Source organism: Durio zibethinus, chromosome 16 (assembly GCF_047325235.1).
Source record: "Durio zibethinus cultivar Kanyao isolate XHJ-2024 chromosome 16, ASM4732523v1, whole genome shotgun sequence".
Taxonomy (NCBI): Eukaryota; Viridiplantae; Streptophyta; class Magnoliopsida; order Malvales; family Malvaceae; genus Durio; species Durio zibethinus.
The window spans coordinates 25,059,174-25,072,562 of NC_143177.1; the positions used below are offsets into that span (position 1 = coordinate 25,059,174).

Genomic DNA, 13,389 nt, shown 5'->3' on the forward strand with positions numbered 1-13,389 from the left:
TTTGATGGAGAAAAGACCATCATATGGTGGATCTATTATTTGGCTCGGTCAGCAATAGGCTTCAAAATAGAAAGAACAACAAAAGACTAGGCTCAAGGCCAGCCCATCTAAAATTTCCGTGATAGATATGTAAATCTTCATCCAAAAATGAGAAGTAATTGATAATATAACTGAAAAAAGTGCTGTCAATTGATGACAAAATGATGCGGTTTGCCGATTAAGTTAGGGTAGAAGCCCCGTAGGCACGACAATAATAACACATTAAACTTTATATCTTATATTTTGAAATCGGTTGTATAAAAATTAAATAAAAAAATCATATTAAATTATAATTTGAATTTTTTTACGTTATTTATTTTTATTAACAATAATTTTTTCATTTAATTTTTTAACTATCATATTATTTTTTATTACTTATATTTATGTCTTTCATGATTTACCTCTAAATATTTTGATCTCTCATGACCCTCCGATGATGATATCACCTTATACAGGAAAAGATATATTTGTTCCAATTAGTCCCAAGTTAATTCTCTTGTTTTCTCTTTTTTAAAGGAAAAAGTTGTAGAATACTGGGTTGAGTTCTCTATTTCTTTGAAAAAAGCTCATAATTGTAATGATGACTGGTCACACTCCTGAAGTTGATCACATGCACAAAAGAATTCTACAGAGAGAACAGGACAGGAGTAAAGGATGATATATCATCAAGAAAAAAGAAATTTATTAGAACCTTGCCCATAATTCATACCCCTAAAACAGTAAAAGGGCATAAGCAATGCATCCACGTTGACAATCCTATGAAAGCTAGGAAGAAAAACAAAGGTGCTAGATAATTCCACTTCCCCATAATATCGCAGCCAAATATATACAGCGGCCTATAATGGAAAGGGACCTGTTTATTCAGTAGTATGTACGTGTGCTCTAGTCTTCATATTCTGTCTCTTCGTCGTCCTCTTCATTGTTTTCTCCATACCTCCATCCATCCTCTACATTCTCACAGTCTTCCTCAGTTTCTTCACTATCTTCTTCCTCAAATACTTCTTTGACTGGCCTTTGTTTTTAGGGTACAGGCAAAGTGGCAGAAGGACTCGAGCCCTTCTGGCGTGCAATCTTGGCAGGGGGCATCTTCACATTTGGCTTGGCCCTGCTTTGTTGCTTCTGACTTTTGCCATTGACTCGCTTTCCAGCATAAGCATCTTGATCACTGGCTTCATCCATCTCATTGTCAGTATTAGGTGATGCATTGTCGGCATTCTCATCTGACATAAGACCAGGATGCTCTCTCCTTAGATGGAGTTTTAGTTTGTATTCATGTATGTATGCCTTCTCACAACCTTCATAAGGGCAAACATAAGGGCGAGCAGATGAAGCAGAGACATGGACACTCCCAGTAGGCTTAGGAGTTTTAGTTATCTTCTCCGAAGGTGTGGCATATTTTGTCACATCTGGTGTCACGTTCTATCAAATGCAAGGGTGAAATTCAGATTAGATCCAATATCTCACTGTTAATAAGATGTCATATATGTCATGTTCTTAAAAACAGGTTAAGACAGTGACATCACGAACTTTTTCATGGTGCGATGCTATGTGGTTCTTTAGCTTGTACTCATGACTCATGAGCATATCTCTTTCCACAATCAGGGTATGGACAGACATGGTAGTTTTCTTGTGAATGTGTTTTCATGTGTGACCTCAGGTTGAAGTCCAAGGAGAATGCCTGTTATTCTCATATTTAAATCAGTCAGAAAAAATAGAAAGGACAAACATATTAAATATATATGCCCATGCAAATACGAGCAAATAGAGCCTCTAAAGCAAAAACAATAGCTACTGAAAACCTTAGTACCAGACATAATGCAAAACTATGTCTATAAAATCACAAATGTTCCACTTAGAATTTGACCAAGTTCGTCTAGTTAAAATTAAGGTTCATTGATCCCTACATCTCCGGCTATATAAGAGCAGTTCACAAATTCACATCCTATTAGAGAACATACAGGCTCCTAACTCCAAATAAGTTTGCAATACAAACTGCAATTTTCCTAGAAAAATGAAAATCAAATAGCAATTTGATAATGTACTTACACAATTATCAAATCATTGGTCAAAGACAATTTTTATTTTCAGTTTAAGAAAAATGCATAGATACCCAAGTGCATAATAAGGAGGAGGTCACACAGACAACTATATTTGAAAAAATTATTCAGAACCAGAAGACATAGAGACATTAACTAAGACAACAAATGAGATTACAATGGAGTATGACAATTGTAAGAGAATATACCAAAAACAGGTAACAGAACAAGCATGTAAACTAAAAAAATGAGATAGATTTATCACCTTACCACAACCTTCATGTGGGCATATAAAATCTCTTTCTCCAGTGCGAATGAGAAAGTGTCTTTTCAGTTTTGAACTATCCAAAAATTTCTGCAGTATTAACAAAAAGTATATTACATCAACAACCACCAACGAAACACTATATTTATCTTCAAAAAATACCACAATAACAATCACCAATGAAACACTTTCATGGCGAAATCAAGCAATTAATAGTTTCCAAGCAAGCATAAATCAGAACTGCTTCATTATGTTCCAGTAATTCTTAAAGGAATTTCTCATAAAGTAAATCTGAATGTTTCCTTATTCATATCAAAAGTAGGAAGTTTTTGACAAGATACCTTCCCACAACCCTCCCAGTGACAAACATATTATCTCTCTCCATGAATGTGCGAATGCTTTCTCAAAGCACCAGCGTCAATAAAGGTCTTTCCACAGCCTTCATAGCTGCAAAGGAAAAGAACTTCAGTAGTAGGCTCTGGTTCTGGCTCTGGTGCGTGAGGCTCTTTCTCCTTCTCCTTCAATGCCTTCAACGTGTCCTCTAAACAAAACAGTTGGGTGAGGAAGGTTAGGCTGGACAAATCTATAAAGAAGAAAATGACAACAAAAGTGCCCTACAAGATAATCCTTCCACATCAACTCTCTATGGCCTGAAAACAACCCACAGAATCTATTAGTCAATGAATTTAAAAAATCAAACACACAAGACATGGTATCTTTCAAATCTACAATACAATGAAAATACAGGGAATGGAGTCTTAGAAAGAAGGCCAGAAAAGCCATAGTGAAAAGAAGATGGACATATTTCCATCATGAAACAAATAGACTGTCAAAAGAATTGGATTTAATCCCTTATAAGTATACTTCACCATAATGTAAAAGGCAAAACTCCGCTTTTCTCTAAGCAACTTAGTAAGGCATAATGATAAGACCTTCCCAATAATCTCTGCTTCTATTCAAAAGCTACACAAGGTGTAATGCCTTTGTATAGACAATTTATACTTTTCCATTACATAGGAATAAGAATATAGAAACTCACCGTTTACCCACTTAAAAAGCACGCACTTTCCACCCTTTGCTATAACATCTCGAGGTACCCTAACAAAATTTAGGTCAGATCATTGGCATTGCCTATAATAAAAAGCATCACAAGGTGAGAAATTGAGCATTAAATCATGTCAAAAAAAAAGTTCAATTTGTTAAATAATCAGTACCAGAAAGCAAAAAGAGGTTCAATTTACCATTCTTTGAACCATTTAACAGCGGGAGCCTTGGATTTGAGAATGGGGCGTCTCTCGAACAGATTGTGAGCGAACTGCATTTCCATCCGTTGCCTTCACGATTACCTTGTATTGCTGCAATTGATGTTTTACCAACGGAGAAATTTATGGGAAATTTACAATTAGGAATTAAAGTTTAGGGTTATGGTTTAAATTACGTGAGAGAAACAATAGGAAAGAGGGGGAATAGGTTGGGCCTTTGGAGCCAGTGTTTTGCTGATGCTGAGGTATCGACCGGAAATCGGTCTCCGCCTCCGTCTCTGCAGCACCTTCCTCGAAGGGTTTGAACCGGAGTGGACCCGGTCGCCTTCACTCCAACCTTGCCTTGTGGGTTTTATTTTGGGCATATGTCATGGCCCAATTCTTTAATTTAACCTCAATAATAACCCATAATTCGACAATTTAAAATATAATAGGATAAAACGATATAAAAATATAAAAATATATTATAATTTAAAATTTTAATAAATTTATATATAAATTTGGTAAATTTAAAAATATATTTTTATATTTTTTAATATTTTAACATAATTTTTATATAAAATATAATATAAATACATAAATTATTAATATTTTATATTATATAAATACATAAAATGATCATTTTTTTTTCATTTACCGCCGTGGACTTGCAGAAAAGCTGAAAAAGTGAAAAACACAACATTTACAATCAAACAAAAGTTTCCCAGATCAGTGAGGGACAGTGAAAGGGCACGTGACCTGCATGTGCTGTGAATTTGTTGTTAAATCCGTATATAATCATTACCTCAACCGTAAAAAGTATCCTACCTTCTATTTTTCAAAGAATAGATTTTGTTCACCCTCTCTTTGCATTTATTTATACGAATATATATAGTCTTATTACTATATTATTTAAAAAATATATTTGCAATAATTTCCATGGCTTTTCTCTTTCTTTTCAGTCTGAACCCAAAGCTATTTTCCTACTTTTGCTACTTTATGGGGAGAAAAATCAATGTACCCAAATACACAAAAGCATCATTCTCTAAAATTTATTTATTTATTTTTTATTATTTACATTTAACTTTTACTGTCCTCCAAAAGGTTGTAAATCTTTTTTTTTTTTTTTTTTTACTTTTTAGGAAAGTAAAGGTAGTATATATTGATAGAGAGTATTGGAGGTTAAAGGTTGGAAGTAAAATTCGGACAATGATCTGGGCAAATCAGTTTCTGTCTGAAACAACAAAGACAATGTTGTCCACTTTGTGGACAGATTTGTCTAATGAAACCAAGGATAGAATGGGAGTTTTACATTCTAGAACACATCGATGAAGTTCAGATTGTGGAACTCATGGGAGTGTACGTAGCTTTTGTCTGAAGAGCTGTGAGTATATTTTTGTTTGTAAAAACAAAGGCCAAAATTGAAAAAAAAAAAAAGTATAAAATAAAAATTACCGCTTTCAAAAACCTGGAAACCCCACCAAATGGAACTTACAGATTTGCAAACCAACAACAGTAACAGTAATTCTACAGAACCCCACCGTCAGTCTCTCCACGACCACCTCCCTAAAAAACAGTCATCTTCTCCTCACGTTGTGGTCCCTTTCGATGGCATCAGATCTTCAGGTCCTTCTGGCAGCCCTATGGGCTCCATTTCTCAACTTCACCACCGCCATCAGCATCATCTTCTTCATCCTGCTTCTTTGACAACTACTACAACCGCAACGCCGCATCTCTCCTCTTCTTTAGCTTCTTCTGCAACCAACCCACCTCAACTCGCTGACGCCTCTCTGGCTATTGCCACCAGATCTACATCTATCAACATCGATTCCATAAAGAAGAATCAGCCAAACTTGCCAGTTTCAGCTACGACGATCACAGCTAATCCACCAGTGAAACGCTCCACCAAGGACCGCCACACGAAAGTCGATGGTCGAGGCCGCCGTATCAGAATGCCGGCTGCTTGTGCGGCTAGGGTCTTCCAATTGACAAGAGAATTAGGTCACAAATCTGATGGGGAAACAATTGAATGGCTTTTACAACAAGCTGAACCAGTAATAATAGCAACCACTGGAACTGGTACTATACCAGCCAATTTTTCAACTCTAAATGTTTCGTTGAGAAGTAGTGGATCCACGCTTTCAGCTCCACCTTCACAATCCGCTCCTCACTCGCTTCATGGTGCTTTAGCTTTGGCTTCTCATCTTCATCATCACCACCCTTTTGAAGAAGGGTTTGCTGATCATTGCGCTTTGTTGGGTTTTCACAATCAGGAGCAGCAACAACAGCAACAGCATCTTTTAACAGCAGATCAAATAGCTGAAGCATTACCTGGAGGCGGTGGAGATAGTGGAAATTCAAGTGAGAATTATATGAATATGAGGAAGCGTTTCAGAGAGGACTTGTTTAAGGATGATAATCAGCAACAAGGTGAAAGAAGTAGTGGCGGCGGAGGTGAGAGCAGAGACGGATCCCCTATCAAGGCTTTTAAAAGTGGTTTAGGTCAATTGGCTAAACCACAACAAGATGCTGGATCTTCGGGCCTACTTCGACCATCAAATATCCTGTCCGCCGCTGCCATGTGGGCAGTGGCACCAGCTCCTAGCAATGGAGCGGGAAGTACGTTTTGGATGCTGCCCGTGACTGCTGGTGCTGGTAGCCCGTCAGTGGCCACTGGTGCATCCGAGCCCCAGATGTGGCCTTTAGGAACAGCAAGTGCTAATACATTGCAAGCACCATTACATTTTGTACCAAGATTTAATCTTCCAGGTAATGTCGAATACCAAGGTGGTAGAGGGAGTCCTTTGCAACTAGAATCGATGTTAATGCAGCAACAACCTTCTCAGCATCTTGGCTTAGGAATGTCTGAGTCTAATTTGGGGATGTTGGCTGCTCTTAATGCCTATTCTAGAGGTAGTTCGAACATTAATTCGGAGCAAAACAATCCACTGGAACATCATCAACACCAGCCTCAAGGTACAGCTAGTGGAGAGGAAGCCAAATAATTCTCAATGATGGTCAGAGAATTAGATATACAAGTTGGTTAATAGGCTTTTATAATTCCCATATATGTGACAGGTTGATGCCTTTGACCTTTTTTTTCCCTTTAAGAAATACATTCGATTATATAAGAGCAGGGACTAGAGATTGCTGGGTTTGTTTGGGCAGATGTAGTACATGAAGTTTGTGATGAGCTAAGTGCCCGAAACTTTTTAGTGGATTGTCATTGGGATAGAAATTAGGGTTCTAATTAGGTGCCATCGTTAGTTTTGTTTGTGCATTTGGTTTTGATTTTTGAATTTTTCTTGCTAGGTTCGATGTGGAGAAGTTTGACTTTGTAATTTTCAGTTGTGGTCCGAAGAGGACCCGATAGGGAACATGAATGAGAGAGAGAGAGAGAGAGAGAGAGAGAGAGAGTTGTTTGTATAGGAGGGATATTTGTTTGTATTGATTACAGTGTCATTACTATTATTTGCTTTGTTTGTACGAGGAATTTTGAAAAAAAAAAAAAAAGCTCAATTATTTTTGTTTTGAATTATAGTTTGCATGATTTGTTTTCTTGTTCCCTCTCTTACCTTCTTCAAAGAATCTATCTCTTTCAAATTGGCAAAATGCAGAAATGAAAAGAAAGGCTTATCATCATTATATTAAATGGGTGGAGAGCCAGCTTGATGGTATGAACTACTATGAACCTCAACTCCTTGAAACAGTTACTATTTCAAAGAATTGGAGAGAAAAAGAGAGAAGAAAAGCTTTCTTGGGGTAGAGAGATTATCATATTAAACTGTTCCATAGAGAGTCTAAGTAATTTATCCCTTTCCTTCTCAAGTTTCCAGAAAGCATGTCAGTTGAGTTTTTACCTTCCAAGCCATTGCCATTTTTTATGTTCTCTTTCAACTTGCTTGTAATAAAAAGTGTTAATTTTATGTGTTGCATGCTTCATATTTTTTTAAACTAAGCAGCCCCACTTCTCCTGGGTGGCCTGGTCTCCCTGATTTCCAGGAAAAAGCATATTTCACTTGGGTTATACCAAGGTAACTAAAACATCAATACAAATCCAAGAAAAACGGAAATAAATGAATGTTTTTCCAAAAACCACTATTATCATTAATCAATATCTTTACTATATAATTTACTAAATATAGAAGGAAATAAATTCATTTTCTTGGATCTGAGAACCTTTTGCCTTGACTTTGTTTTCTTGGTAACCGAAACCAATTTTTTTTTTTTACTTGTCCACTTCTTTGATTTGACTTTCCCGTTTTCATTGCTTAATCATTTTTCCACACCATGTCAATCCATTTTTCCGACCCCACCCAGTTTTGCTACCCTTTTCCGCAATAAAAACGCCCACAAAGAAAGAATTTCGTTATGTAAATTTGATGTTATAGCCAAAAAATAAAAAGGTTGGGATTTTCGTCGGTGGTAGCGGATTTGATGTATTGAAAATTTGCAATAATGATGTTTCAAGAAAATTACATTCAGCTGCCATTCAAACAAATGCAAAATGCAATAGATAAGCATGTATTTGATTCCTTTCTAAGTTTTTACCAGTCCGCATGGTGAGAATCCACCTAATCAATGTTAGCAGAACAAAGCAAAAGATACACTATGTGTGAACACCTTGCTCATGATTACATTGGTCATATTTCCTGTGTAAACTGGGGATAGCGTTATACAAGGCAAATGCTGAAATCTTTAGTCTCATCTTGAAGCCAAAGGAGAAAAAAAGAGCCACAGAAAATCTCACCTCCAAGTGCCACTGGAAAAAAAATGAATGGTATGGAATAAGCTGGTCATAAAATACAAGTTGAAATCGACGATGTTTCTCCCCAGAAGCTATTTGAGCTTTGTAGGTATAGCAGTGATGACCTAAAGTTTCAATTAAGGTATTCTCAATGAATCCTGCCGCTTAAGTGGGATGCCTTCACCAAAGCCATTGTCTTCTTCATGCTTTAATGATCGCATAGAAAAAGATGTTGTCAAACTTGCACCTGATTATACATAATTCCTCATATGTTTAAAATGCCAAACATAACATGATAAATATTTCTTAAATACATAAAGGCTTCAACAAAGTAAAGTGGAACATGCTTCTTGTGTTATAATCTGAATGGTCAGTATGAATGATATAGAGAACCGATTCACAATTCAAGGTTCATGAGAACATACCATCAACCATATCCTTGGTTTTGTGAAGAAGAAAAGTTCCTGAAAGAATGGTCACAAATCCACACATCTCTGTTATAATCTGAGTTGGATTCTGCCTATCCCAATCCTGATGTCAGAAAATTAAACTTCAATAAGGTAATATCAAGGTCAATCCAAATAAAAAAACTGTGAACTAGAAAGCAGTTATCCAGAAAGCACTCTCAAATTTTTAATTATAAATAAAATAGAGAAGAAGTAAGATAAGGGAAGCAGCTCAAAGGAGTCAGCAGCAAATAAAGCACCAGAAAACCAAATAGAAGTTCAATTTCATATTTTAACATTCACAAACAGGGTTAATATATGAAATCAAACAAGGAAATTGCAACATAGAATTGTAGTTACAAGTTACAACATCTTCAATGACCTAAGATTCCATACTTCTATACATACGGTTCCCTTTCCCTTTGAAAAGCATAGAGTACATATAGGATTAAGCACTTCATTGCATGTTGAAGACAAATTAATTAAGAAAATATTTGAAAAGGGCTTGTGTGGAAGACAGTAGACAGCATCAAGTAAGATCTTTTGAACATTATAATTTAATAGACTTCTAAACCATTTAGATACCATCAATGACTGGAAATTACCTTAAACATGATTACACTAGCCAAAATGGTCAGTGATGTGAACATAACATAGTATATGGGAGAAACAACAGCTGTATTGAAAGTATCAAGAGCCTGCAATTGTGAAGACAAAAAAATTCAGAGGGTGAAAGAGAAGTCTTAAATTAGCAAACATGAGCAACAAAAATCAAGGTAAGGGAACAATGATTCCAGAGTCAGAAAAGCATAAACAGATAAATTTCAACTGATTTGAAGTTTAAATTAATGATTTGGAACACCATAAACAAGAATATCCATAAGCATATAATTTATATCATAAATAAATGTAGTGATCAAGTCAAGTTTATAGACTTCTGCATTTGTTAACTTAGTGGTCCTGGAAAAATGAAACTTTCCAAAATACACTTCCTATATCAAAATTTGAAATGAATTAGAGTTTGTAGCAAGCTGATAAATTTTCATTCTTTATTTCAATTCACATCTTTCTCTTCCCATTCCCAACATTTCTCTCTTGTTTTGTTTCTTTGAATGATCACTAGAAAATTATTAAAAAGAAAACTGCAACTGTAGACATTGAGATAGAGCGAGAGGAAGGGGATACCAAAGGAAGAAAATGCAAAGAAGTTACACCATTACCTTGTTTAAATAATTCATTTGGGTAAGAACACAAGTAACCACAACTAAAGTAAAGGCCCATGTTTGAGGATATACAAGCTGATTCATTCCTGAAAAGGTTAACTTCAATGCAATACCAAGTGCTTTAACACTCATGACCTGTCAAAGGTCACTCTTAGAAATAACAATCTGTGAAAAAAAAATACCACTGAAATGCAAACAGAATTAAGTTACCAACAGCACAGTACTGATGCATACCGAAATGGAACCCACAAGAGAGCAAACTCCAATGTAAACCATAATGTGTGTCTGTCCATATCGTGGAACAAAGTGGAATATAAGAATAAAGACAGCTGTTAAGACCAAGGCTGTGTAAAAGAGAAACCCTGCAAGAAGATCAAAGAGGAACTATGATCATTTTCTTTCTTTGCAATTCAACAATTTAGAGCAGAAAAAATGTTCAGAGCTAAGAACAATATTACTAAGAGAATGCAACCTGGCTCTGTAGCAAGATCCCAAACTTCTTTTACAGATTCAATCTGACGTTCTGGGGGAGCATGCAAAACAATTGTTGTAGAGCCCACAACACACAAAACACAACCAAGAATTCCAAAAGTATGTAGCTTTTCCCTTAAAATGATATGTGCAAGTGCCGCACTGCAAGAAAAATGATGATTAGCAATCAACATTAAAAGGCCAAACCTAAATTTGAGTAACATATTTTCCATGCCTGATAATGATGCTGAGAGCACCAAGAGGAGTGACCAGTATAGCTGGTGCAAATGCATAAGCTGCAAAATTAGCAATTTCCCCCACAACCACTGTTGCAAAGCCAATTACCAATTAGAGTTAACCACTTTTTCTTCTAGAATCATGAACCATAAGCAACTCAAACAACTAACTAAATTTAAAAAGACAGCACAGTTTGACTAGTCCCAAAACACTAAGACGTAAGTTTGGAATGAAACTAAGAAAATTATTTTTCTTTAGATGCAAAATAAAACATCGACAAGATCATCCCATTTTTAATAGCTGCAACATAGCTTGCATAACTTCATCTTTCAGGGAAAATATTTGGAAAAGAAGAAAAAGTGAGAAAAGGCAAATAAACAAAGAGGTTCCCAATAGGAATCCAAAAATCCATAAGATATTGAGTTAATGATCTGAGAGAAATCCATAAAACTTACTTGTTATCATGCCTGCCCACCAAAGTGGCTCAAGCAAGTAAGAATACCCTCCAACTCCTGTGTAAAAACCAATAAAACCAATGTCATTGGGATTGTTTAATGCACAAGAACAATACAAGACTCCTCATAAAGAAAGAAAAAGTGACCAAGTACTAAACGATAGCAAATGCATTCCAAGAGTTCTTTAGATAACTAAGATAAATACAAATATCCCAAATCTAATCATCAGAAAGGAAAGAAAATAAAAATTGTAGTAAAACTTTGATGAATTGCAGTACCTGCCCTGATACCAGAAGCACCAGCTTTCTTCAAGCCCTTTTTCTTAACAATGAAACTTGCCCCAATAAATAAACTGGAAGAAAGCGCTAAAACCAAACCCTTGACATTATCTGAGGACATGCCCTCGCTCCACCTTCGCACAGCCGACATACTCTAACCCTATTTTTAAAAATCTCACAAAACCCTAATTCTGACAGGATAACTCTATTCTAAATCATCACAGCTTTGCCCGATCCTCGATTTGCTCTGAACTCGGACTGAGTTTAAAAACGAGTTCATGGATCTCGAAAGGAATCGTAATTTTGCCCAATTTTGGAGTCGGATTGAAACGCAACCGAGTTACAATAACACAAGTTGACGGATCTTGGCCCCCCGAAAAAAAAAAAGATTTAGACAGATAGCAGCGATCTTGAGTCGAACGATGATATCCAGATAAAGAGCGACATAGAGAGATGTTGGAATAATAATGGAATATTTACAATGGACGTAAGTGAGGAAGAATCTTGACTCAGTTGACGCGGAGTGAGTTTGCCGGCATGAAAGGGAAAGAGAAAAGAGCGCGTGGGCGTTGGCGTTGGCGTGGGGCTTTTACGATAACAAAGACTCCCCTCCGACTATGGTTTCCACGCCCTTTCTATTTCTTCCAACTTGTTCTCCGACCCTCACTTACGATGTAAATGATACCTGGCATGCAATATGGCTTAGTTAGGATAAAATTGGAATTGGATTACATCATTATCAATCGAACTCAACTAATTTAAATTATAAAATGAGTTGAGTTGAAATATTTTAATATTTGATTTGAATAATTTTTTATTTTTATATAATGTTTATTATATATATATAAAAATTTAAAGTTGAAAATAAGAATTAATTTTTTATTTAATTTTTAATTTTAACAAAATAAATTCAAATAATTTAATTATTATTTTAAATTAAACTTAAATTTAAAATTTAATTAAATTCAAATCAAATTTCAAAAAATAAATTTTGAATTGAATTTAAACTCAAAATTATCAATGTATTGATTAATTATACCCTTACCTCCACCCAAACTCTATATCCACATTATTTATTTCATTTTCTTTTTATATTTTCATCTTTAATCCTACTTGATAAATTTTATTTATATTATCAAACAATAAGATTATATTAATGAGTACCTACAACTATTATTTAAAAAAATATTTTACATTTAATATATTGTTTTTATAAAATTTAAAAAATATATTAATTGTTTTTTTTAAACATTATCTTAATTAGTGTTATTATTTCTTTTAGCGAATAATTAGTGTTATTAGGCACCGGTTAATATTTCCAAACAAAAAAATATTTTCTTTGATTATTACAGAAAAGAAATTAATTAATTATTAATTCAATAAATAAACTAAACAAATCAATAAATAATAATTAGATAAATCTAAGTAAAATAAAATAGTGAAACTTGAACATATTTCAAAATTCCAATACTTTTTTTCTAAGTCAAACATTTAACCATAAACATCCTTTTGAACATTTAAAATGAATAAAATACAAAAAAAAATTATCGAATTATTTTACTTTTTAAATAAAATTTTATATTTTGTTGTATTCAATAAGTTTTAATTTTTTATCTATATTAAAATAAAATTTTATTTCAAACTAAATATTGATTTATATTAAAGATTTATTTATGTACAAATTAAATTATTCATTTGAATGTAAATTAAAAATTAAAATTTTATTTGAGTGTAAATTAAAGATTAATAACTTATCCGAATATAATAAAAATATAGAAACTTATCAAATAAAGTAATAAAATTGAAGAATCTTTTTATTATTTTAACGTTTAAAATTTTTATTTTTATAACATGGAGTTGAAGTACCTCATCAATTTATGATGATGCATCAAGCATACCACAAGTATTTAATTTTTACATAACTTGTCAATTTATGATAATTTTTTTTATA

At 34.3% G+C, this 13,389-nt stretch overlaps 1 protein-coding gene and 2 pseudogenes across 2 annotated transcripts; 1 reads left to right on the plus strand and 2 right to left on the minus strand.

The window, feature by feature from the left end:
- Positions 1 to 699: 699 nt before the first annotated feature.
- LOC111298187 (zinc finger transcription factor YY1-like) lies at positions 700 to 4,007 on the minus strand (annotated as a pseudogene). Its single transcript, XR_016328830.1, has 6 exons — positions 3,582 to 4,007; positions 3,380 to 3,438; positions 2,682 to 2,881; positions 2,341 to 2,430; positions 1,567 to 1,717; positions 700 to 1,458 (listed from the first exon to the last, which is right to left on the minus strand). The product of XR_016328830.1 is annotated as a zinc finger transcription factor YY1-like (transcript).
- Positions 4,008 to 4,184: 177 nt separating this feature from the next.
- Positions 4,185 to 7,139, plus strand: LOC111298182 (transcription factor TCP8 pseudogene; annotated as a pseudogene).
- A 943-nt stretch (positions 7,140 to 8,082) lies between these two features.
- Positions 8,083 to 12,114, minus strand: LOC111298188 (putative magnesium transporter NIPA3). The gene is made up of 9 exons (XM_022892925.2): positions 11,439 to 12,114; positions 11,161 to 11,217; positions 10,704 to 10,794; positions 10,470 to 10,630; positions 10,232 to 10,359; positions 9,995 to 10,132; positions 9,380 to 9,472; positions 8,754 to 8,859; positions 8,083 to 8,575 (listed from the first exon to the last, which is right to left on the minus strand). The coding sequence occupies exons 1-9, from the start codon at positions 11,587 to 11,589 to the stop codon at positions 8,466 to 8,468; spliced, it is 1,035 nt and encodes a 344-aa protein (XP_022748660.2). The 5' UTR covers positions 11,590 to 12,114; the 3' UTR covers positions 8,083 to 8,465.
- Between the last annotated feature and the right edge of the window lie 1,275 nt (positions 12,115 to 13,389).